Below are 24192 nucleotides of genomic sequence, written 5' to 3'. Positions count from 1 at the left end.
AGGTCAACGCGCAGGGTAGACACTACAGCAACGCGCTCCAGGCGGCTTCATCTAGAGGCCACGAGGTGATTGCAAGGCTACTGCTTAACAAGGGCGCCGAGGTCAACGCGCCGGGTGGAGAACACGGCAATACGCTCAACAAGGCATCTGGGATCTTGGAGGAAGTTGAGCCCAAGATGGCGAAGACTTCAGAAAAGAGCACAGAAGTCCTAGTCCAAGCGCTAGAGCTCCTTGACGACAGTGCCGTACGACAGCTTTTGCAGAACGATTTCGATAATGTAGCTCAAAATGAGTACGAGTGGTTGCATGAGCTTATCGAGGTGGGTTATAGCCGTTCCGATATTGCCACCCTTCTCATGGAGGAGGCGAACGATGCTCCGTGGATATACTCAGGTCCTCAAGACCAACTGATTCAAGCTATGGACTCAAGTAGTCATGAGTCAATGCTCCAAGGTTCCCTGGATGTCGCCTTCCTAAGCTCTCCCTGGACTTCCAGGCGACATGATATCAGGACTATGGTCCAACAGCTCTGCGGCCTCGGCGGTATCGCACCCATTTCTCGGTCTTTGCAAGACTGGAATGGTGAAGTCATCTTTGAGAAGAATTTTTCAATCTCGTACATATCTTACAAGATTTCTTCTCAAGACGCTGGGTCTGCTTACCTGTCAGCAGTTATTTCTCGACTGAAACGTGTTCTGGAGAACTTTTGTAAAGCGGTCGCGGCTCTTCAAAACGCTAATTTATGTCTTCACCATTTCACTATCGCTCGGACTCATGTTGGACCTACTGTTTCGAGACCTGGTAGGGTTGAACTAGAAAGGGTCAATGTCGCCTTGGCTGTCGCCCTACATGCCGAGTTGGATCGACTCTCGTCAAGCGTCTCTTCTGACGCGCACAATTTGAAGCATCCGCTGAAGATTGCCGTAGATATCCTGCGCCCACTTCTGCCTCGCGGTACCCCATTCTCCGCGGAGCCCTACACAACGGCGAAATCTCTCCATGTATGCTGCTTAGCTGCGCAGTTTCTATGTGTCGGTCTTGTATCATTCTGCCAGGGGCACGTAGGGCCCATCGAATCGGTTTTCACCAACTACGCTCAAGAACGTTCCGTGTTATTAGGGTCTTGCGCCTTGAGGGAAGGTTCATGGCACCTTGATCGTCACATCAACGTGCGCCTTTCAAGGCTCACTTGCTTAAGCCAGATGATTAAAGGACCTCTGATCACGTTCAGCATGTCGAAGGGGTGGATGAAAGGAAATGTGGAAACACATGACGTTGTTCGAAAGGCCTCAACGGACGGAATCTTGGCCACACTGTCACAACCTGAGATCAATAGTGTCTTTGCTGGCGAAAGCGAGCATCACGTGGAAGCGACGCCAAACGACATCTTGTACACTTGGGGACCTGGTCAGCTCATTCTAACTGGCCATGAAGAGTCACTACTACGATGTATCTATGTCGGAGGTGGTATAATTTACCCTAAAGATGTGGATGCCAGTGAGTTTCATTGGGAAGCTAGATCCGGCCCAGGTGGAATTCCTCAAACTTCTTTCCATCGTGAGAGTAAGATTACCGTAGGGGCAATGGTCGAGGAGAATAAGGTACTGTGCTCGTTCCCGTGGGAAGTTTGGAGGTCATCCAGTCCTCTAGTATATCTAGGAGTTGAACCCGAGCGATGGCATCCAAACCAACGACAACTCGGATTCCAAGTCGGACCAGACCATGCTGCACTTCAAGCTATTCAAGTATGGACCAGGGTTCCAGGAAAATTGCTGAAGCAATATACGCTTCAAGGAGATGATCCCCACAAAGATCAATCTCCATTGATGGAGTTTCTTGGATGTTATATGGGCGTTCAAGTGAGCTGCTGTACTGGTGTAGCTCGCAGGATACCACTACAGGAGCTCCTTAGCGATCTGATGCCGAAGTTCTGCGTGACGTACATGAGCGAAGCTGGCTGGAACAGTTGGAACAAGGCCTACAATATCCTAACAGGTCTGCAAAGGCCTGATTTTCGCGAGTGGTTATTTCACTTGCGATGTCAGTCAATGGAGGCCTATGATTCCCTACTCGGGGCTATACATCGAATCGTCAAGATTCTTGAACCATCCGGATTGAGTCGGGACCAGACGCATATTCAAATTGCGTGGCCAAAGGAGCATGACTTCCTTCGCGGGATCAAAGTCTCCTGTAAAGACAGATACCTTTGGGCGCAGGTTCTGGCAGATTCAGAGGAGGGGGCTACGTTTGCTTACATGACCACTGCATGTTTATTATGTGACGGAAGACCGTGTCAACAACAGGATCAGATGTGGAGGATGATCCCGAAATGCTTAGGCACAGCAGTCACCCGATATCGAAACGAACGGGGTACAGAATCCCCATCGGGCACTTGGGCGTTGCGGAATGGTAGATCGTATCATATGCGCAACGAAAAACGATATATCCGAATGATGGCGGATGTTGTTGGTTCTCAATATCGCTTAATCGCTTCCAAGAGTGCTATCCCTACCTGCATGGCAATACGACACTTTCGAGGTAGACATTACAAAGAGGAATGTCTCATCAGAGAGCACCATCATCCAGATGACGATGCGGTGGATGTACTCATATTGGATAGAGAATGATGGCGAGAACTGTCAGTCAACATAGAAGTGGGCCCAGGATAAACACGACAGGTGCTGTTGTTGGTGGGGGAAATGAGGTACCCAGCGGCTCTCTGCTTGTTCCTCTTTAGGTGTCGTCCGCGATGGCATATGTTGAAATAGGCACGTTGCCGCGTTCTGATAGGATAGGATAGGTTCTCGGTCCATCTGGAGGGAGAGGCTGCAACAACACCTGGGTGGCTCAATCCATATCTATGTGGTGGTGGGAGGGGGCACTGTATGGCAGTTTGCGTGTTAGCCAGCACGATAACTGGCCACAGAGCCTTTAAAAATAGCTATCATGTAATTGCGCTTCCAGAAGAGTTAAGGCTTCAAGTATCATAAAATATATTACAGCAAAGTAATCTTGCTAAATTTCTGTACAGCAGCTCGCTTAAACGCACACTAAGAGACGCACTACAGATATTTTCAGAATCCATATTTGTATGTGCTAATGCTACGATAGGCTTGACATATGTTCCTATTTAGGATAAGTATCGTCCAAAACCTCCAAGGAGTCGAAAAATGTTAGTGGCGACAGCGATGCAGGGATCAGAAGCTAAGATGGTTTTAGAAACTATAAATAGAGTCATTAACAGTATACTCAAGGCTACTGTAATTTTTACTTTACAGACTAGCTTTAGGGAGAGAAGTAGCTTTAGAAAGGCCTATAGTAGACTAACGTTATGTTACAAAGAATTATGATGTTCGGAAGCTTGGTTCATTTCGGCGTGGGGTGTTTTTCGACCAACAGTGATGGGCGTTATCCGGTGTAATTTACATGTGCTATTTGGCCATCGCAAATAATGTTATAAGTAAAAAGGAAACCGTGCCTTGTGAAGCTATACTTCATTGTGCATTGTGCTCAGAATCGGTGGGAAACAAATTCTTTGGCCAGTTCTCTACTTTTTCCTCGTGAACTGGCTGTAAACATGAGGGAACCATTGGCAAGTCATTGGTGTTTGAGAATGCCAGACCTTTTGCTTACTCAAGACTCCGCGGATAGCGGAGAGCACCCCATGCTAACGGTTATGGCTACGCGCCTTGGTTTGCGCTTCGACATCCGCATCGACATCCGCATCGACCGCGACTCGCTCGTGTAGCCCCGCTTCGGTTTGGGGGTCATCGGTTCCTCGAGTGGTAGCTGCGGCCGTTTCTTTGCTGTGCAAATTAATACCATTCTTGTGAGGCATGTACGCATACCCGGGTAGGCCCAGAATACCTGCAGCAGATTGACGAGACGCCACCCCAGACCGGCGTAGAAAAGTGGAAAACGTACGCTGTGTATCACTGGCTTCATCCAGCTCTGAAGCAAACTTCAAGATACCATTCTCTTCTAACTTGTTACCATGTTTCATTACGTCAGAGAAAGTACGGGCACGAGCAGATAACTCAGTTGGCGACAAAATTAGCTCCACTGCTTCATAATAAGGAGGAGGGTCATCGTGCTCTTGAGTCTGGAATTCATGAAATTGTTCTACCAACTCTGCGGTTTCCGGGAGACCGAAAAGTGCCTGACGGGTGGTAGAGCCTCGCGAAGCTGGTCGAGCATAAGACGCTTCGAGAGTCTTTTGAACATCCTTTGCCCCCTTGCGCCTAGTCTTGAACAGGGAGTGCTCATTCACATTGTCTTCAAACCAAGTAGTGTTGACCGTAATCGGTAACGGCCGAGGCTTTGGTCGGAGCAGACACGTTCGAGCAGCAACCTCGAACATAGGGGTCGACGGAGGGGAGTTTGACTCTATGTTTGCCATCGGTCGGTTCGTCAGTTGGGTTGACTTTTGGGTGTTTTGTTTTGGGTACATTTTCTTTCCCTTGAAGGCGGGTTCGGTATAACTGTGAGACATGAAAGTTGTATTGTGATCGTATCATGTCGGAAGTTGCTCGATTACTCAAGATCACACTGTACAGTAAATTTACAACTTTTAAGCCTGACTTTGCACACAAGCGGTATTGGTGGACAACATTGTAGCAAACGGATGTTGCTCGCGCGCTTGCGCTCTCCGGCATGGAAGACTTTACGTCTGTTTATCTCGGTGTCCTTGTCTATCATTCGTTTTACCTGCAGGTTCATACAAATGCCATGTTTGTGCAAGCTTCTGTAGATACACGATCAACTCTCCTCGTCTACGTTGCCGACTAGCCATCATGTTCGGGCTATCATGGCTGCTTTATGACGTCGAAATGTTTGACACCGAGCTCATGCGAAGTAACCCTGCCTGACCCAGCAGTATTGATCTTTACAAATTTTGTCGAAATTTGCATGCTGTACTTGACTGGAGGACATGTGTATACGCATCAATGTTCCAGATATTCGTCGGGAACAGGGTTAATCCGAATTCCTCGCATAAGTCGTCTGGCTGTTGCCGAGAGATGCACATCAAAGCATCCGATGAACGATATTGAAAAGATGGCAAAGCAAACATTCTGAGATTGTCCATCTCGAAGTATTTCCATTTTCCTCACCTAGGTGAGTCTCCTACTTGCACCATGGACTTCCTTCCGCCCTATATTGTTGACCCCACCCATGGCGTAACGCACTCGCAAACTGTCATTCTTCTTCACGGGCGCGTAAGTACCGCCAGAGAATTCGCAATTGGTCTTTTCCTTCATAGAACATCCCAACAGGGGAAACGTTTTCCCGATTCATTTCCATTGGTTCGATGGGTGTTCCCAGATGCTGGCCCGCTGTGGTGCACAATTTTCCAAGGGAAACGCTCGGCTTGGTTCGACAGTCTCGCTTGATGATCTGAGCTCCTCTCAAGATCACCAGCTCCCAGGGTTGCGCGATGGTCACCAGCTGACAGCGAAAACCATTGAGAACGAAGTTGATAAACTTGATGAAAAATCTGACCGTGTTATACTTGGAGGATTTTCGCAGAGATTGGCAGTTGCACTTTGGTCTTTGTTCACAGGGCCAGCTGGGCTCAAGGGGTGTCTGGGAGCATTCGTAGGTCTCAGCGCGTGGATGCCGTTCGCAAAAGAAGCGATGGCTTTTATAGCTGGTGATACGGAGGCGAGAGTGTCCAGTCGCTACGGCACTCTTCGAGAGGGGCTCAGAAGGATCCTGGAAGTTGGGTCGGCTGCGGTGCAGATTGCTGTCATCATACTAGTACATCTTGGACACGGGCCTGATGTAAGTAAGCTCGCGAAGCTCCCGGATGACTGTGCTTACGAATCGCTACTGCAGGATGTGGTCATTGGCATAGAAAACTGTTATTGGCTCTCGACCATCTTCACCGCAGGAGGCGCAGTGATCGATGCCAGAAAGTATATCGGCGCAGGCCAGGAAGGAACTGGATTAAGGAGCCGGAGCAGATAGATGACCTCGTCGCCTTCATCGACAGACTATTCCATGGACTTGATTAATGCTAGTGACCATAGGCAAGGCAGGCACACTGATCAGCCCGGGGTCGAATCTTGATCGGTAGTCATCTGCATCGGCGAAGCAATTGATGTCGGTTCCTCTGCGCTCTTTTCTGATAAGCTCCTTTGCGCTTGAGTAGGTTGCCGTTCAGACTTCTTCTCTTGACGCTGGGCTCCAATAGGAAATCGCTTCTTGCTGCCACAAAGCGTGCACATTACGACCAAAACGTCGGCCCATGACTTCTTGCCTCCTTTGCTCTCGTTCTCAATAGTCTGCGTTGCTGTGCGCCCGGGTATGAGTACTGTGTTACACGTTTTACATATCGTGCGCTTAAGCTCGGACGAAAGTCTCACTTGTCCCTTTCGCGAGACATTTTGCAAATCGGATGCCAGCTGCAAGGCTAGCCTGTGGCGGCTACCAGTTGTACCGCTGCTTTGTGCAGAATCTGGGGCTTCATTGGCGTCTAATGCTGCGGCGTGCAAAGTCAGATAGGTAGCTGCTTGGTACAGGAACGTGCTCCGGGAATGTAGATGCTTGTTTGGCACGCCTTTCGTCTTGGGCGGTTTGTCTTTGGCCATGTAGAAAGCGAGAGGGAAGTGCAGTGGTTGAGACAGCAGCGTTGACAGCAGGGCTGAGACAAATTGTGGCTATCGTTGGACCGGGCTAGCGCAGCTTGGCAAAGCGCAGGCCGCTTTTTCGCATCGACATCGCGCCTACGCCCTCACACCTTCAGCCTCCGCCGCACCCCATACTGCTTCTACCCCACCCCACTTCGACCAGCGACCGAGTCTCGACACTCTTCGTATAATATTCTTCTCCTTTGCGCGCCTCCATACCGACAGCCGTGTGCTTCGACAGGAAGCTTTGCGACCATACGTGCGAGCAACTAGATCCGACTCGCCCCTTCCTGCCTTCACAGATCCACTAGCACTTTCGACTCTCACTTCATCATGTCTCACGAGGAAGATCTCATCGACTACTCCGATGAGGAGATCCAGCCCACCGAGGCACCCGCCAACGGCACCGCAGGCGCGGCAAAGGGCCTGGCCGCAGATGACGCAGCCGGCGACAAGAAGGGCAGCTACGTCGGCATCCACTCAACCGGTTTCCGCGATTTCCTTCTCAAGGACGAGCTCATTCGAGCGATCACGGACTGTGGCTTCGAACATCCTTCCGAGGGTTAGTCTAATCATTTCCCCCTCAGCCTTCCATACAACCTGAAGCGTCCGTCCATTTCCGCAACAAAGCGAACCCTGTTTCACCGATATATTGCTCGCGGGCACACGCAACTTGGCGGGGTGTTGGCCCATGTTTGTCTCAAACCGACCTTGCACGGCGGCGGTGAAGCTCACAGCGACTGCGCTGGCTTCGTGTGGCACAAGCGCTGTCCCTTCTTGATTGCCCGTATCGAAGGATGCAAGAGATTGCGCGAACCGGAAATATCATTAAAAGAAGGGACACGCTGCTGCGCTGGGAGGACACGCCAAGAGGAGGATATGTTTGTCGTTATCGCGACTTGCGCTTGCATCATGGACGGACGCTTCTATCGCTTCGTTTCGACGCTTTAAGAGACCCCTTCTGACATAAATTTCTCCATACAGTCCAACAAACCACGATTCCCCAGGCCATTCTAGGAAACGATGTCCTTTGCCAGGCTAAGTCCGGTCTCGGAAAGACCGCCGTTTTCGTGCTGGCCACGCTCCAGCAACTGGATGAGAAGCCCGAAGCTGGCGTCGCAACTGTTCTAGTTATGTGCCATACCCGTGAGTTGGCATACCAGATCAAGAACGAATACAACCGATTCGCCAAGTTTCTGCCCGATATTAAGGTCGGTGTCTTCTATGGTGGAACTCCGATCCAGGAGGACATCCGTATCCTCAAGGACAAGGAAACACACCCGCACATCATCGTTGGTACCCCTGGACGTATCAACGCTCTCGTCCGCGACAAGGTGCTACGCCTTTCCAACCTGAAGCACTTCGTACTCGATGAGTGCGACAAGATGTTGGATCAAAACGGTCAGTACACCCACCCCCCTATCCGTATCGCCGCCTGACCATTTTTTCAGACATGCGCAACGATGTCCAGACCATTTTCCGTGCGACCCCAGCCCACAAGCAGGTCATGATGTTTTCGGCCACCTTGTCCGAGGAGATCAAGCTCACCTGCAAGAAGTTCATGCAGAGCCCCCTCGAGATCTACATCGATAACGAGAAGAAACTCACCCTGCACGGACTTCAGCAGTACTACATGAAGTTGGAGGAGCGCGAGAAGAACCGCAAGCTTAATGATTTGCTCGACACGCTCGAGTTCAACCAAGTCATCATCTTTGTGCGGTCCACTCAACGCTGCACTGAGCTTGATAAGCTTCTCCGCGAATGCAATTTCCCTAGCACTGCCGTTCACTCCGGTATCGGCCAAGAGGAGCGCATCAAGCGCTACAAGGAGTTCAAGGACTTCCAGACTCGTATCTGCGTATCGACTGACATCTTCGGTCGTGGTATCGACGTTGAGCGTATCAACGTCGCTATCAACTACGACATGCCCGACAAGGCTGACTCATACCTCCACCGTGTCGGTCGTGCTGGTCGTTTTGGAACCAAGGGTCTCAGCATCTCGTTCGTCAGCAACCCCGACGATGAGACTGTCCTCAAGGAGATTGAGAAGCGCTTCGAGGTGGAACTGCCGTAAGTCACACTGCCCGCCCTATGTCGAACCACGACTAACATTTACACAGCGAATTCCCTGCGGAGGGTGTTGATGCTTCAACCTACATGGACAACTAGAGTTGTCCTTTCCATACCTTCTCGAAGTGGCCAGTTTGTTCGGTGTGCGTTTTGTTCAATGGGATTTTATGCTAGCAATCTTGACTGGAAGGTTTTTCTGAAAAGCAGGCTCGGCGTCGGGTGGTCGGGCTCGCACAAATGTACTGTAGCCACGAAAGGAATGACGATTTGAACTCGCGTGTCAAGACTAGTCGTCACTCACCGCTCCTACCCACGTAGTGGACCCCAAGTAGATATACTCAGCTCCAGATCATCTAGATTGGCGTCATCTTGCGGTTTCTCGGTATTTGGCAAGAAGGAAAAACGCACCTCCCCTTAGCGATGCTACAGCACCATCGTCCGCACTCGTCCCCTTTGGAACCAGTACCCCTCTTCACCCACACCGTGGTACTCACCCTATGGTGCTTTCCATCTACCGCTACCCACGTTCGCCTCTCCCATTTGCCCGCCCCCAGTGCGCCTTGCTCACCGCGAAGCAAAAAAAACTTGGATGTAACAACTGTACCCATGTCAATCCAACAGGCAAACTTGCCAGGTTGCATCGCACCCAATCGCGCGATCGGCTCAATAGGCACTGCCTGTGCGGCCACTTATCATCACGTTTCACGATAATAGCCGGAGGATGCACGGGGCCTGATGGGAATTTCGGTTCTGCATTGTAGTCGCGCGGGTCTACGTTGAGCCGGGGGCGCGAAGATCCGGCGGCGAAGGCGAAGCGGTGGCGCGATCGGTGCTTGTGTTTGGGGTGCATGGGTTTGAGTGGATGGGAGTGCCGGGGAGAATATGGGGGTGGGCTTAGTATGCTGTCCTAAGGTATAGCAGTGGTGCTATTGAGGCGGGAAAAGGTATAGTTGGTAATCATATTAGGCGCGGAGTGGTTCATTTGACAAGAGAGATGAGTGTAGGGAGGTGAGACTCCTGAGGTGTAGAGGTCAGGTTGTGAGAGCTATCGAGTTCCGGATTGAGACACCATTAACGGTGAATATCACTCGAGAGGATGGAGTGGTAGCGAAGTTGCGAGTGCTGTTTATGCGAGACCAATATGCTACGCGAGTATGATTGATTTTGGTGTTGAGCCGCAGTGGAGGTGGCGATCTGGCCCTGTGCCATGAGGATAAGGCAGGCGACTCGGCAGCCAGCGCTGAAGTGCCGCGAACGACTCGAGCGGGCCGTCGCAAATTCCGACGGTAACAAAAAACCGCCACGATAGGAACGGGCAAGGCGTGGCAGGGATTGCAACAAGGAACCGGCTTCGCTTGGATCCTCGTAGGGAAGAATGTCAGGCTGACCTTCGTGTGATTCGCTGGGTCGCGTGCCTTTTCTGCGGGATGTGTATTTTAAGTGTCCGTCTATCTTTTGACGTATGGTGATCATCAGCCATGATGCAACCCCCTTTTGCGTACATGCCGATGACTCGAAACTGATAAACGCCACAGGAATAGGAGATACTGAGGGTTCAAAGAGAGATGACATTATTTCGGCTATAGCATTATGATGACTCTACTGTATCGCGAAAATGGTTCAATTCAAGATCTGCGTTTGGTAGCTTGCTCTAGATGTCGAATTTGTCGTAACGTTGGTCCAACCTTCGTCCGGAACGAAAACTCCCACAACACGTGCGACTTGAGCTGTACCGTTCGAAGAACATTTCATGAATGGATTGTGTTTGTCTCCTGGGTGACGCGGCAGCAGGGGTGCCCTTGTGAGGGACCAGACGTCAAATGTCTGTTGGTAGTGAACCTCTTTTCGACAAGGTATCGTTGCTGGTAGTTCTTTTCGCCTCCTCGGAGAGAGAAGCGTCCAAATAGAGTTTTCGCGAACTTTGGGCGCCCACATCCGGAAAATTGAAGCATGGCGAATGTGGAAATGCATTGTGGAAATACTCGAACGTCCGAGCGCACCGCATCGTCGATCTAGCATTATCGCTTCGGCAGACTAGGCTCCATAACAGAAATACCTGAAGCACAGCATGGCAGATGTACAGTATGCAAAGGGGGCGGGAGTGGCGACTGTAAGCCACCATACAGTATAGGCAATATTGATCTGCAAATCAATGCTGGCTGAGTGCATCTAATCGTACTCGTACGCGTACAGCAAATGCAGGCTGCGAATCGGGAACGACACCCAGATGTCGGGATTGTATGGTCCCGGAGCCGCTGTCAAAAGTCAGCAAAAGGCTAGGCCTCACGTCCCAATCGGATGGGAGGGGCCCGTAAGCGAACGCGAGCGATAATCATGCCACTGTTGCCTTGATAGCTAACTAACTTGTTGGAGGTCTACATCCGCGTGGTCGACGGAAAGGGCTGGAGTTTTGTCGCGAGGCGCGGGTTCTGGAGTTGTTAAGACAACAACATGGTCTGCGTTTGAACACAAGGTGTGGGGCAGATGTTGAGAAGTATGAAACGTCACAATCACGATCGCCGCAGCGTGGCGGGGACGAAGTTGGTTCGGGAGGACTGGTGCAGATGCTGAAACGCGTTTGTGCAGCTTCTCAGTAGTGGGTTTGTGTACCCAGCATCAATTGATCGCTGACGGCAAGAGTACGTGGCTTGGCAAGCTTTCCTCGCCGGGAAACAATGATCGACTGATGGCGAAATACTGACGATGGGATCCAAAGGAATGGGGGCGGATGGGATTTAGATTGCAATCACCATGGGAGGAGGCGTGGCGTCGCTAATCGACGTCCATAGTAGCAGAGTGGGTTGGTTGGGCTTGATAGGCTTGACCAAAGGCTCATTCAGGGAAAAGACGCGGGCGCGATGCTTCCTTGGTTCTGTCGTGCCCTAGTCGGACCCGACGTTAGCCAGCAGAGCCTTCCGCCCGGCTCTGCTGGCTCGGGACGACGACGTTAGCATAGTGCAATGGCGCCGGCTCCGAGGCCGATGGACGTGGCAGCCCGCGGCAGCAGATGGTGGAGGGCTGCGCGGGCGGCGAGCCGGGCGAAAATGGCCGTGGTGCAGCCGCGAGCGAGGCGCGAAGCATTTCAAAGCGGCGCTCTGACAGCGGCGGGATATTGCGAGAGGTCATTGAGGATCAGCTTGCATGCTGCGGTTGAACGGTCCAGGGAGCGGACATTGCAAACGCACGGAGCACCCACAATGATGAACTGGCGTCTCGCGGCAACGCGCCCGCCAGCACCTGGCTCGGCTGGGCTTGGCGGGGCCACGGCGACGTCGATGCCAGAACGGCTCCACGTCAGGACGTGAAGCGCGAGCTTGCGCGCACGCAGGCGGTGCGGCGATTGGCTGGCGGCGGCGCTGTTGGGGGATGGATGCAGTGGCGTTGCGCAAGGGGAGGCGGCCGAGAGCGCACTGGTGATGCTGCGCAGGACGGGACGACGTGCGCGCTCGTCGGGCCTTGGGGCGGCGGCATGGCAGTGGACGACTTGCGACTTGCGACCTGCGACCTCGATGGGCACGGGCAAGGGCACGATAGCGCGCGATCAGACGAAGGACCGGTACTGGACTAGCCCTGGGTGTGGCGGACGATCTCCACGGGCCACGCAGCTTTTCTCGGCGGTGCATGCCCTGGGCTGCTCTCAGATCCAAGGCCCAAGGCCCAGCACGCGGGTTCGCCCACTGCGCCCTCGCCAGGGCAGCCGGCGCGGAGCCTCGCGTGTCCAAAATGTGCATGCACGGCTGGCCTGCACGGCGCTGCACAAGAGCGCAGAACAGCTGGTGGAAAGTCGGCGGGCGCGCTTTGGCAGCCGGCAATGACGCAGCGGCCGTTGGACGGCGCGGCGGGCGACGCGCCCCAATAAGATATATGTATTCCTGCGACGATAAAGGCAGACAGGGCATCGCTAGCGTGCGTGCAGCGAGCAAGCTTTAAGATGCCGTAGCAAAGCTCGCGCTGCACTCGCTCCGCCGCCCTCCGCCTGCAGTGGTGTCCCCCGTCCGCATCCTGCTGCTCTCGACCCTACCAGTGCCGCTTGATTCTGAGTTTTGTGCCTTAACTTCTGCTCCGCCCCGGCCGCCTTCCCTGCCCTTTCGTCGTTCGCTCTTTCCATTGTTGCAGCGGAGTGCCGACCGCACCTGCCTCTTGGCCGCCCCGACCATCGCCTCGCAGTTGCTGTGCTTCCCGAGCGAAACACAGAACAACGCTGGCGTCCGACCCTCTGACCCGGATCCCTCTTTATCGCATGCACATGACGCCCCAGTGAGGACTCGAACACCACCGCACGCTCGTTAAAGCCGCTCCATCTTAATCAGTAATACGCGAAAGCAGTCGCCCAGCCCGCTCACGCACCTCAAGCGCGGCGTCGCCAACTTTCTGGCCCTCGTCGTCGCCGCTCCCTCTGCCCTCGACCCGACTCTACACACCTCTCATAATGGCGCCCGCTGTCCCTCGCCTGCGGATTCTTTCAGGTGCGTCCAATCCCTGCCCGTGCATCTACCAATGCGCGTCTGCGTGCCGCCTCGTCCGGATCGTGACGATTTTGGAACAAAGACGGCTCGCCCAGAACCCCAACACCGCACGCCGGCTCGTCCCGGCTCCGTTCTGATCCACGGCTGATTCTCTTCCTAGTTGGCGGTAATGCCGTTTCGGCGTTTCTCTCCTGGCGTCTGCAAGCAACCAATGCCTGCGACGTCACGCTCGTCTGGAAGTCTGGCTTTGAGAGCGTTGCCCAGTACGGCATATCCTTCAAGTACGTCGCTTATCGTCTCCCGCAAACATCAGAGCTAATTTGCTCCTAGATCTGCGCTCTACGGCAACGAGCGCTTCAAGCCATATTCAGGTATGTTCCCTCATCCCAACAGTTCCATGGCGATGCTAATGCACCGTAGTCGTACGAACTCCCGAAGATGCTGCACATTCTTCTAAACAGCCGTTCGACTATGTCCTGCTCTGCGTAAAAGCCCTACCCGACGTATACGATATCGCGAACATCATCGAATCTGTTGTCTCGCCCCAACACACGTGTATCCTTATGAACACAACAAACAGCCTTGGTGTGGAATCGTATCTGGAACAACGGTTCCCGACCAACGTAGTCTTATCGCTGGTGTCTGGAGCAGAAATTGCACAAATTGGAGCCAGCGAATTTGAGCACAAGGGCGCCACTGACATCTGGGTCGGTCCTGCCAACAAGAACCCCTCGATTCCGCCGCAGATTCAGTCGGATATGGCCGAAGCCCTGGCTATGACCCTGAGCTCAGGCCAGGTCGATTGCAAAGTGTCGCCCAATATTCGCCAGCAGCAGTTTGAGCGCATGATTGGGTATGTTACACGCCCGACCATCTGACGCATTGACTCTTCGCTAACAGTGATACACAGCGCCATTGCTTTTCATCCCACAAGCGTGCTCTTTGAGACCCCTAACCATGCCGAGTTGCTCGAAAAAGTCGGCGTGCGTCCGCTCGTCACTGGCATCATCGACGAACTGCTTGCACTGGCCAAAGCACAGGGTTGCAAATTCCCCTCTGATTATCGGGAAACCACGATTCAGCAAATGGTACAAACAGGTGGTACTAATAGCACTATGTACATGGATTTTGAGGCCAAGCGCCCCATGGAGATCGAGACCTACCTGGGCTCGCCTTTGAAACTTGCACAGGAGACCCAGGTCCCGGTTCCTCGTATCGAGACACTGTACGCAACTCTCCATCACATCAACATAGTGAACCGCACAAGACCCGTTGTAGCTCCGGTTCCTTCGCCCACCAATGGAGACCAGCGTCTGCCACCTCCTAGACTTTCTTCTGCACCGTTGCCCCGAGGACCCCCAGGAGCCCTGATGAATGGCAACGGCCCGATGAAAGGCGGCCCACGTCCTGGAAGTCGAGCTCCTTCTATGACCGGCCCACCGCCTGTGATGCGCAGGGGGCCTCCTTCTGGACCAGTCAACGGCTACCCGCCCAGGCAAATGAACGGAATGCCCAATGGCCAACGACGACCCTCTTTCGAAGGTAACGACTTGGAAGAATTCAGTCACTTGATGCTTTACGACAACATAGCTGATGAGGGCGGTCCTGGTGCTGGGTACGAGAATGGCCCAAACGGGCCTCCGTCCTCCAATGACCTAGCGCTGCGCGAGAGGGAGCTTATGTTGCGACAGAAAGAGCTGCAATTGAGAGAACAGGAGATGAACATGCGTCGCGGCCCGCGTCGAGGCCCACCTCCACCTCCGTCTCACATGGGTGGTTTCGATGAGGATGAGGACGAGGATGACTACTTTGACACGATGGCCTCTCGCGGACCTGGCCCAATGATCGACCCTGATAACTTCGACATGATGAGCGTCACCTCAAAGCGAAACCGAAAGGTTCCTAGTGCGAGTCAAATTCGGAAAAACCCTGAGATGGCCGGTATGGGCCCAGGGCCGCAGGGTGGAGGACGATCTCGCAATCCCTTCGCTCGCCCTGGCTTGAACAAGAACCGAACCAGCGCACGGATGATGGCTGATGTTCCCGGCTTACACGACTCAATCATGAACAACCCGCTGATGGGATATTCGTCGAACCGATATGGCGACGTTGACAGGGGCGCGATGGGAGCTCAATCACGCACAAACTCCCTGACGGCAGCCCGGCTCGACGAGCTCCAACAGGGCGGCAGCTATGGTGCCTATCCCCCGATGAGCCGGCGTACAAGCCAGTCTCCTGGCAACCCACTCAGTCCTGGCCCGAGACCGATGGGACGCCCTTCGCCCCCGAACGGCTATGCCCCAAACGGGGTGCCATCTAACGGAATGCCACCAAACGGCCGTCCGTCGCCACCAGGTATGAGACAACCAGTTCCCCGACACCCTCCCGGCCACGGCAACGCAGTAGCACCGCAACAAGTGGAGCAATACGCTGGGGTGAGCCAAAACCTTTACCCGCCCAAGTCCCGTCCGCAAGTTCGCAGTCTGACAGGTTCTGCAAGCGCCAGCGCTGGGAGCGGTAGCACCCAACTAGATTCGGAAAACTCTGCGCACAGCAGTCAGAGTAGCCTGGGCCCCCGCCCGCCACTCGGCGTCCGGTAATAGAGATCTCTTTCATTTCGCATCGGCTTGGAGTATGTTTGGAGTTTGCATCACCACTGTTTTCGATTCGGCGACACATTGACGAAGCCATCTACTGGTTTGAAAGCTGGCGGTGCTGCCACGGACATATCGTTCTCGGCTTCTCATCACGCTGTTAACGGCTATCATCCTTCCCCACAGGGCATCGCTGTCCCTGTTTACTACTACGAACGCGCACATCGGACTTGTTTGACAGCGTGGCAGCCCGTCGTCAAATTCGCATGTCGACGAACTGCCAGGGGCCGAACGGGCACGGCCGGGTGGAGATATCTTAATGACGAATATTAGAGTTGGATTCCAGGGAGGACATGTTTGCACGTACACGCACAGACTGACCTTAGCGCAAGGTCTTTCCTTTCTTTTCTTTTGTTCGTCCTTTACGTGTTTTTACAAAGTACATATTGTAGAAGTTCTCATCGGCAACGTCGTCTTTTGCTTTTCTCGCAATGGCAGCCCGACGAGGCATTCGCTAATTCTTTTGCATGGGCTATCTCCCTGCGGTGGCACTGGAGCTTTGGGTTCGGCTTTGTTTTTTCATACATGCACAACGTCATCTCAACGAGAGCGTGAACCTAGGAATTGATGGACAGAAATGTACTGTTTGCGATGGTTGCGAAAGCACACTTTGGCTTTGAGGAGATGCGGATTAGCTGCAGGATGGGTGGTTGGGAACAGAGCATACATAGTGGTGGTGGATGGATACAAAAGAATTGTTCTCTTCTCGCAGTACATTGGGACCTTGAACTTTATTCGTGAATCGGCACTCTACCGCTCGAAGGCCGTTCCAGAATACAAGTCACTCGCCAGTGTAAGAGATGCCGTCTTTTTAACGGTGTTGCTGGCAACATTATTGTTTGCACCGACAAGGCTATTGTGCGTAGACTCCGATGTCTCAAGCAGATTGCGCTACCAAGTACGCGAAGACAAGATGGGCGTCGTGAGGACATGGCGCTCCACGCGAGTTTCCATGACCACCCCACTTGGCAGGTGACGTTCGCCGCTTATCGCCTGCAACAGCCGCTCCAACAGTCCACCTCGACTTCACTCACTATCTACCCACCCTCACTCGTTCTCTTCTGGATGCTGATGGCCTATTCTATATCTTGCATATTGCTCTTATCTCGACGATGAGCCAAATCCCGCGTCGATCAGAGGAAGAGGTTGCAGAGCATGAGCCATTGCTGGTGGAGACGACTGATAGCGAGGCTGTCGTTGCCTTTGGCGCTCACGACAAAGACGATCCGCGCAACTGGAGCACGACACGAAAATGGCTCATGGTCGGCGCCATCATTCCGATAGATTTGAGCGTTTCTTGGGGTGCGTCCGGCTTCTCGCCTGCAGCGTCGGATTTCGCCCGCGACATGCAAGTGTCACCACAAGTAGCCACACTGGGTCTCAGCATGTACATCCTAGGTCTTGCATTTGGCCCCATGAGCCTAGCTCCGCTTTCGGAATACTTTGGACGACGACCAGTATACGTTGTATCATACGCAGTCTTCCTATGTATGCTCCTCGGTACTACATTTGTCGAGAGTTTGGGAGGCTTCTTAGCGTTGCGAGTCCTATCTGGCTACTTCTCATCGGTTACAATAAGCAACTTTGGAGGCACAATAGCTGACCTCTTCCACCATCACGACACCGGTCCAGCAATGTCTTGGTTCCTTTGGGCTGCGACAGGTGGTTCGCCGACTGGCTTCGTACTCTTCTCAGTCATTGCACAGGGAAGGTCTTGGCACTCGGTCTTCCGCATCATGTTCTACATCTGCCTGTCTTTCTGGGTCATCCTTGTTGTGGCTCTCTATGCCCTCGGTGAGACTCGACACAGCGTGTTGCTTGCTCGGAGAGCCAAAGTGGCACGCAAGACTACTAGAAATGACAACGTTGATGTACCGGACGAACTAAAGCAGAAGAATCCTACACAAGTTTTTGGTTCAACGCTAGTGCGACCGTTCCGCTTCCTTGCTACAGAAGCTATCGTGCAGTTCGGAGCGCTGTGGAATGGGTATCTCTATGGGGCATCCTTTTTGTTCAACGGCGTCTTTCACCTCATTTTCGGACCCGATGGATACGGATACGACACTGTCGGTATTGGTTTCGCGTTCTTGGGTATCGTTTTCGGCGTCACCGCGGGCCTGGCTACCAACATCTACCAAGAGCGCTATTATCAACGTCAGGTCGCCCTTGCCGGCCATCGCGATGTACCCGAGGCTCGCGTCCATCACGCAAGAGCGGCTGCCATCGTGCTTCCTATCTCCCTTCTCGTGTTCTCTTTCACGGCCAAACCCTCAATCCACCCACTCGTCTCCATCATAGCCAGTGCCTTCTGGGGCTGGTCTTTTTACACGCTTATCTTGATGACGTTGACATATACCGAGGATGCGTACAAGACGTACTCAGCTTCTGCGTTGGCGGGTATCGGCCTGGTACGCAATATCGCAGGCGCTGGTTTTCCCCTGCTTGGCCGGCTGCTGTTCATCCACGTAGGGACCAAGATTGCTTGCATTATATTAGCCGGCGTGTCGCTTTTCATGGCGCCGATTCCTTTCATACTAGCAAAGCACGGAGAAGCGTTGCGTCGACGAAGTCCCTGGGCTGCTGCTCATGAAGACGAGGATGAGGATGCCGCAGAAGCCTGATCTGGTTCAGATAACTGGTTTAAGTTGAATCGGTCAGAGCTTTTCGGACCGCTTTGGTCATGGGATCTTTTCTGCTTGAATGAACCTTGGCTTCGATGTAACAGCAGCCAGGGTGCTGCGCCATCACACCGCGATCAGAATAGGTTAGATCCACGTGGAGACTTGGCTGTCGAATGAAAATCTCCTTGCCTCTTCTGCGCCTTGAGGGCAAACCGAATCCGTTCTCCGTTGACTCTGGGTCTCAGATGGCGAGATCGTTATCCTCACGGGTGTTGAGCCATAACCGCTTAGCTCATGACTCCTCTCCACATTTACGTTCAATCGGAGACCCTGGTAACATAGCTCTACGAGCCCAGATCCATCTGCTTCGAATACTGCCGGGCCATCCTTCTCGTGTCGCATGTTATTCGGTAACTCGCCGTCCGAATGAATCTTCTTCTCAGGTGGCCGCTCTTCATCCGCGTGTGTTCGTCGATTTAGACGCCATTTTGATATGGAACGCCATCTGTAGATGCAAAGACCAACGACAACGAGCAGCAGCAACAAAGCTAGATCTCCAATAACAATCCCTGCTATTGCACCAGCACTTAGATGGACTCCGTCACGGTGTTCGTCACCTCCCACCGCAGAATCAGAAGGGCTGAACAATGGAATAATCTGTTGCTTCGCACCCGTGTCCGGGAACAACGTCTGATGGATCGAGAACTGACTTCGTTCGTAATCGACCTTCAAGTATGCTTCCTGCATCAACGTTCTCCCAAATGTATACATCGACTCGTTCAACGCTCGCCTAATCGGAAAATAGTTTGTTGCGTTTGGATATGTCGGATGCGAAGCTTGCAAATCAAAAGCTCCGTACGGCAACACAATGTTCACTCTTTCCGCTGGATCAGCAGTCTTCCCAAAACCGATTGTTATGGTTGGACTCTTTGCTTTGAGCTGCGTATGTACTGTATCGTTTACGAGATATAGATCCGTGCTGTTATCGTAGGTCAGGTGGAACGCCGATTCAAAAACTGTCATACACCGTCAATACTGCTTCATAATCCAAGACTCTTTGACTTGCTTACTATCGCACACGCTCCTCGGCAGCCACAAATGCGGAACAGTGTAATCTATCGTTACATATGTTGGCTGGTTCACCACACCGAGAAGATTTGTACTCCCGTTGAAGGTGTTCTGCGCGACCATACTCTGAACGTTCAAGCTGAGCGGTTTGTCGTCGTCGGGATCGAAGCCGAATATGATCTTATTCTGATCAAACTTTGACTGGTCGTAGCCTCCGAGCGTTAGACTTGCCAATGCTTGGGGTTTTCCTATCACATCGTCAGCCCTCTTCTTCTATACCAAGACGTTGGAATACTTACTATATGCAGCTCCCGCCGTATATCCATAGCTCTTACTCGGAATCTTTCCTTCCTTCTTCAATGAACTAATCAACCCTTCCTGCGGATTATCAAACTCCGAGAAATTCGCGGGTTTTTGACCCAGCCCGACCATCCCAACCCATATAGCCGGATTGGCCATGGCCGCAATGACTTGGTTGGACAACGTAGGACCTCCGCTGTTCTGCAGCATAAGGCCCAGGGTGTCGAGGCCATACAGGGCGTTCGCAGTGAAATTCAAGTCCGGTCGCGCATCCATCTCATACAGCCCAATTTCGTGCCAGGTCGACGAGCTATTTACGAGGAACCCACTGCTTTCTCGCCCGTTGAAGTCGTATGCGCCACGGAGGGGACCGCACGACGTGATATTGTCTCTTTCACAGCCGTCCACGATAGGAACGTATATCTCGCTGGATTTTGAGGAGGGGATGACGCGAAAGTTTTGAGCGGGTGAGCCAACTCGGATGATGAAGTCGCTCCATTGGCCGTCGTTGCCGATGAATTCTTGTGAGGGTGAGTAGACAATTGGTCTGGGAGAGGGGGATGGAGATGGTGTATGGTCTCCCATCGTAGCTGTACTCAAAATATACGATGCAAGTGGAACTAACGAGGGCTTTAAAGTGAAGGGGCGAAATATGCACTAAAAGGCTTTCGCATGGCACCACAAGAGGGCGTTCGAGGCTTGAGTATCTACCAAGCTTAAGCTTAGACATCCGGAGGTCGCGTTCTTGCGTTCGCGACACCAAAATCCCCCCATATTCCACTGCGGAAAACTACAATCATTCCATATCGCATCCCTGGTGGAGATTTCTCGCCGAATCCTCCAATCGCGCACACCTGTCATCAAGCCTCGTGGATAGTCATCCATGCACCATCAGCAACCCACAACTCTAATCCGACTTCCACAACACCACTAACATGCAATCGTACAAGACGTCGCTCTCCGCGCGCTTCGAGTCCGGAGTACGGGGGCCGAATCGTCTATCCGCCAATCAGCGCGCTCGGGGGCCGAGAGGAGTACCGAACAGCCACCGCACACTCCGACGTTAGTAATTCTACGGAGACACAGCATCTTGCTGCTTATGGATAACTCTAGTTGCGTCTGGTTAGTCCAAGGCCCCGACGGGTGATGTAATTAGATTCGCGCTATGTAAGGTCCTTTTTCGGGCTGTTTCAGCCTCATGTTAGTAACGATGCTTGGCAGGGACGGTGTAAAGCGACTGCACAGCTCTCCGAAGATCGCTCTATAGAGGAGTGAGTGGAGCAATGGAACTCATTTCCGGGAGAGACGGGGAGTGCCGTGACCTATTCATGATGTGGTGTCTCTGTGAGGTATGTTAGAACTGTAGCATTGGGGGCTTTGTGCTTTAGGCTATGGTATGGATATATAAGAAAGTAGTGCCGATCATCTTTCTTAAGTTCATGCACTAATTGATACCTCAAAAACGGGGCCGAGAGCCTGGAATCTGTCATGATGTATCTTCCGACTAAGTCAGCACTGCTTCTCACAACAAATCTGCTCAGTTGCTGCGAAGCGATCACAACAGGACAAGTCTTGCCTGTCCATCATAATCTACGAGATCATGGTTCTGGGCATACAGTTGTGTCCAGCTTCCACTCAAGCATGGTAATCTCGTCTGCATCAGCTCTGCCGCTGTCATCTTCCACCCATGTTTCTGCCGGCATCAGTGGTATACCCGGCAGGACAAATCCAAGTCCCACCAGCATCCAGTAAGTGTATAGCTCCGCTGAACTTTCTTGACAGTATCTGACTCTTTGCTTTCCAGTATCCAAACATCGCCACCCACACTGCTCTCAACGAAGAGCCTCAAATTGTTCAGGGACCACACCAGTCAGCTGGACGAGTGGCCTGAAGTTCATCGTGCGGCGGGAGGTCTGCTGCATCGTGAGCCGCATCCGAAGAAACAAGACAAGCATCGGCCTACGCCTACGCCTACGCATAAGAACCAGTGAGTGGAGATAGCCCGGTTTAGACGTGTTCGAATAACACAGCATGGCAGTGCCAGGACGAGTCAGTCAATAAGCGTCGGCTGGTCAGGAGATATCCATCGCGCTTCGAGAGGCCTAAGGCATCGTGAGCCAGCCACAAGGAGGGTGCAAACGCAAACGCAAACGCATACGCATGAGCATGAGCATCCGCATCGGCATACGCATACGCATCTGCATACGCACAAGCCTGCATCTGAGACAAAGTAAGTGAAGATGCCATGTTTTAGAAATTATCGAGTAACAAAGACTCAAGCATCGAAATTAGCGGACCACTGGAACTTGGCTCAGCAGCACAGGTCAAACGCCCGGCAAACTACCTCTTGACATGGGACTGGCATGAGCGTTGGAAGAAGCGTGGAGCTCATCCACCGCCATCCTCATCCACTGTACCAAGTTCCATCGCCTCACAAGCCTCTTCATCGCTTTTACCAACGGAAGAGAGTGGAGCTGCTGCTCGCATGCACAGACATGCCTCACATCTTGCCGATAACTTGCCAAGCACTGTCAGTAACATCACAATTGCTGCGTCTACACCAACGTCTGCTAGTTCGCTTACTTCAGTGACTCTCATACCAGTAGCCAATCCTGGCTATATGCACAAGGTTGCGCCAGGCCTCGTGCGTCCTCGGGTTGATGAGGCAACTCCTAAAACTACGATGACATCTCCTAATGACGTCTTGTTCCAGCCCGAAGCTACACATCGCACGGTCAGTGAACTGAAGCGTGTTCATACATATACAGATTCCACCACTCGACGAACACGAACGTCATCCTCGTACATGCCACACAAGTCAAAGAGATATGCCTACCGTATTGCACCACATTTGAAACATGGTGGCAGCAATGTCACGACAACAAAGTCTGTGGATGAAGAAGGCGTCACATTCGAAGCCGAGGCCACGCACCACAGAGCCACGGCTCTGTTCCCCCGCGACGATGATGAAAACCCTTCTAGCACGACTGGAAGTATTCCAACAGCCATTGTTGCATCTAGCTCTGCTACTACAGCTCAAGACACTTTGGCCACGCAAGATATCTCCGCAGCTCAGGAGTCAAATGAACGCAATCGCCTGAGTGTGCAAGAACCGAAACGTAAACATGACAAAGGACAACGCAAACGCGGCAAAAAGGGTCCGAATACACCAGAACCTGACCAGCAAGAGCTCGATTCAACAGATGGTCAATTTGTTAAGAAGGAAGGCCCCAGCGTTCATCCAAATATCTCTGAACCAAATGCAGCACTGCTGGAAGCAGAAGGTGTTCCTCACGAGGTACTTCTGAGTGATGAGGATCTGGATCGAATCCAAAAAGAAGATCCGGGAATACCTGCGGGTCCGAGCGTGCATAGGGCTACACAACACCTGTGGGTTCGCGGCGAATCGGTCCTCTCTGACTCATACTTGGCACTGGTTGAATCAAAACATAGTCCTGGCAAAACTTCTGGCACCGAGGAGAAGCTGGATGATACGTTTTGGGAACCACCACCCAATCCGAGTGAACACGCCGATGTGCACCATCTTGCGCCTTCGCTGAGTATTCGGCCTCATATCAGTCCCGTGCCTCATCCTTTGCCGTCGACGTTGGAAACGCGTATCCGACAGCGCACATCATCGGCCTCAGGCACTTCAAAGGCCTCGGCACCACCCGAGACGATTGATATACCAAACTCTGGGTCCAGCATGACTCTCAGTGTCCAGGACGTAAAAACCACGATCTCCTCGACTTCTTTCGGTTTTCCTACGTCTACGTCTATAGCAACTCAGCAGCTGCCGCAAGCTCATTGCCACGCGAAACATGTCGCGTGCTTCCGCGGCGCGGAGAGTACGAGTACTACGGAAGGCGATGATGAAGCAGGGCCCCTGGTTCCCCGTGCGACTTTGACAGCGGGTTCTCATAGACCGGCAAAGGGGTTGTAAGTAGCAATGCTGCAGGGAACGCGCGGTAAATTTCGGCATCTTCCTTTCGAATCTGTGCTTTGCATAGCGGCGTTGGCGTTGGAGTTTGCTTGCTGTTTTTATAGGTAGAGTAGCATTTATGGCACTTGGCGTTCTGCTGACTCTTCGATTTCGAGCCGCATGATGTACCGTACAGACCAAACTTGCGAAAGGGCTATCTTTTGTCCAGGTGACTTCCTCATGGACGAAGTCATCAATCTGGTGTCCCCACCGATCATGATAGTTTGCCGTCTGACTTTAAGGGACATTAAAATGATAGTTCGACTATTCTGTCCAAAAGACAGACATGCATGAGGCCTACGCAAATCTACGGGAGAAAGAGCGGCCTTTTGATTGAGGGTGTCTCCCCAAGCAGGAATTTTCTCGTCTTCGTTTGGTTTTGAGCGAGGAAGAGGAGCAAAT

General features: G+C 52.6%; 11 protein-coding genes across 11 annotated transcripts in view; 7 read left to right on the top strand and 4 right to left on the bottom strand.

Annotated features, from left to right (window-relative positions):
• The window catches only part of CC84DRAFT_1094391 (ankyrin), a gene marked incomplete at both ends in the record, with an annotated part of 1039 nt that extends 890 nt beyond the window's left edge, over positions 1-149 (top strand). Inside the window, one exon of the mRNA XM_018174561.1 lies at positions 3-149. Within this exon, the coding sequence (XP_018035396.1) occupies positions 3-149 (147 nt within the window). The remainder of the gene's footprint in view (positions 1-2) is intronic.
• A 27-nt stretch (positions 150-176) lies between these two features.
• On the top strand, positions 177-712 carry CC84DRAFT_1218423 (uncharacterized protein; the record flags this gene model as incomplete). Its single annotated transcript, XM_018182994.1, has 2 exons — positions 177-616; positions 673-712. The coding sequence occupies 2 exons, from the start codon at positions 177-179 to the stop codon at positions 710-712; spliced, it is 480 nt and encodes a 159-aa protein (XP_018035395.1).
• Positions 713-3403: 2691 nt separating this feature from the next.
• CC84DRAFT_818697 (uncharacterized protein) lies at positions 3404-4540 on the bottom strand. The gene has a single exon (XM_018187528.1). The coding sequence runs from the start codon at positions 4490-4492 to the stop codon at positions 3668-3670; it is 825 nt and encodes a 274-aa protein (XP_018035394.1). The 5' UTR covers positions 4493-4540; the 3' UTR covers positions 3404-3667.
• Positions 4541-5135: 595 nt separating this feature from the next.
• CC84DRAFT_1177148 (uncharacterized protein) lies at positions 5136-5967 on the top strand (the record flags this gene model as incomplete). Its single annotated transcript, XM_018180269.1, has 3 exons — positions 5136-5216; positions 5323-5781; positions 5836-5967. The coding sequence occupies 3 exons, from the start codon at positions 5136-5138 to the stop codon at positions 5965-5967; spliced, it is 672 nt and encodes a 223-aa protein (XP_018035393.1).
• A 40-nt stretch (positions 5968-6007) lies between these two features.
• CC84DRAFT_818642 (Rpr2-domain-containing protein) lies at positions 6008-6793 on the bottom strand. The gene has a single exon (XM_018187527.1). The coding sequence runs from the start codon at positions 6588-6590 to the stop codon at positions 6048-6050; it is 543 nt and encodes a 180-aa protein (XP_018035392.1). The 5' UTR covers positions 6591-6793; the 3' UTR covers positions 6008-6047.
• A 169-nt stretch (positions 6794-6962) lies between these two features.
• CC84DRAFT_1148134 (P-loop containing nucleoside triphosphate hydrolase protein) lies at positions 6963-9129 on the top strand (the record flags this gene model as incomplete). Its single annotated transcript, XM_018176620.1, has 4 exons — positions 6963-7191; positions 7614-8030; positions 8081-8699; positions 8750-9129. The coding sequence occupies 4 exons, from the start codon at positions 6963-6965 to the stop codon at positions 8796-8798; spliced, it is 1314 nt and encodes a 437-aa protein (XP_018035391.1). The 3' UTR covers positions 8799-9129.
• Positions 9130-10868: 1739 nt separating this feature from the next.
• On the bottom strand, positions 10869-12598 carry CC84DRAFT_1177146 (uncharacterized protein; the record flags this gene model as incomplete). Its single annotated transcript, XM_018180268.1, has 4 exons — positions 10869-10954; positions 11060-11266; positions 11402-11471; positions 11885-12598. 4 exons carry the CDS (start codon positions 12596-12598, stop codon positions 10869-10871), a joined length of 1077 nt encoding a protein of 358 aa, XP_018035390.1.
• Positions 12599-13128: 530 nt separating this feature from the next.
• Positions 13129-15765, top strand: CC84DRAFT_1187905 (uncharacterized protein; the record flags this gene model as incomplete). The annotated part of the gene is made up of 5 exons (XM_018180962.1): positions 13129-13165; positions 13326-13446; positions 13496-13536; positions 13586-14018; positions 14076-15765. 5 exons carry the CDS (start codon positions 13129-13131, stop codon positions 15763-15765), a joined length of 2322 nt encoding a protein of 773 aa, XP_018035389.1.
• Positions 15766-16749: 984 nt separating this feature from the next.
• On the top strand, positions 16750-18440 carry CC84DRAFT_1187904 (polyamine transporter; the record flags this gene model as incomplete). Its single annotated transcript, XM_018180961.1, has 2 exons — positions 16750-16761; positions 16965-18440. 2 exons carry the CDS (start codon positions 16750-16752, stop codon positions 18438-18440), a joined length of 1488 nt encoding a protein of 495 aa, XP_018035388.1.
• Positions 18441-18584: 144 nt separating this feature from the next.
• CC84DRAFT_1093305 (acid protease) lies at positions 18585-20393 on the bottom strand (the record flags this gene model as incomplete). The annotated part of the gene is made up of 3 exons (XM_018174505.1): positions 18585-19456; positions 19511-19756; positions 19808-20393. The coding sequence occupies 3 exons, from the start codon at positions 20391-20393 to the stop codon at positions 18585-18587; spliced, it is 1704 nt and encodes a 567-aa protein (XP_018035387.1).
• Positions 20394-21299: 906 nt separating this feature from the next.
• On the top strand, positions 21300-23859 carry CC84DRAFT_1177142 (uncharacterized protein; the record flags this gene model as incomplete). Its single annotated transcript, XM_018180267.1, has 5 exons — positions 21300-21556; positions 21613-21795; positions 21847-22038; positions 22089-23747; positions 23856-23859. The coding sequence occupies 5 exons, from the start codon at positions 21300-21302 to the stop codon at positions 23857-23859; spliced, it is 2295 nt and encodes a 764-aa protein (XP_018035386.1).
• Positions 23860-24192: the final 333 nt, after the last annotated feature.

This window comes from Paraphaeosphaeria sporulosa (assembly GCF_001642045.1).
Source record: "Paraphaeosphaeria sporulosa strain AP3s5-JAC2a unplaced genomic scaffold CC84scaffold_6, whole genome shotgun sequence".
In the NCBI taxonomy this organism is placed as follows: Eukaryota; Fungi; Ascomycota; class Dothideomycetes; order Pleosporales; family Didymosphaeriaceae; genus Paraphaeosphaeria; species Paraphaeosphaeria sporulosa.
The sequence above is the reverse complement of the archived record's forward strand: the minus strand, read 5'-3'. Positions and strand labels throughout refer to the sequence as shown.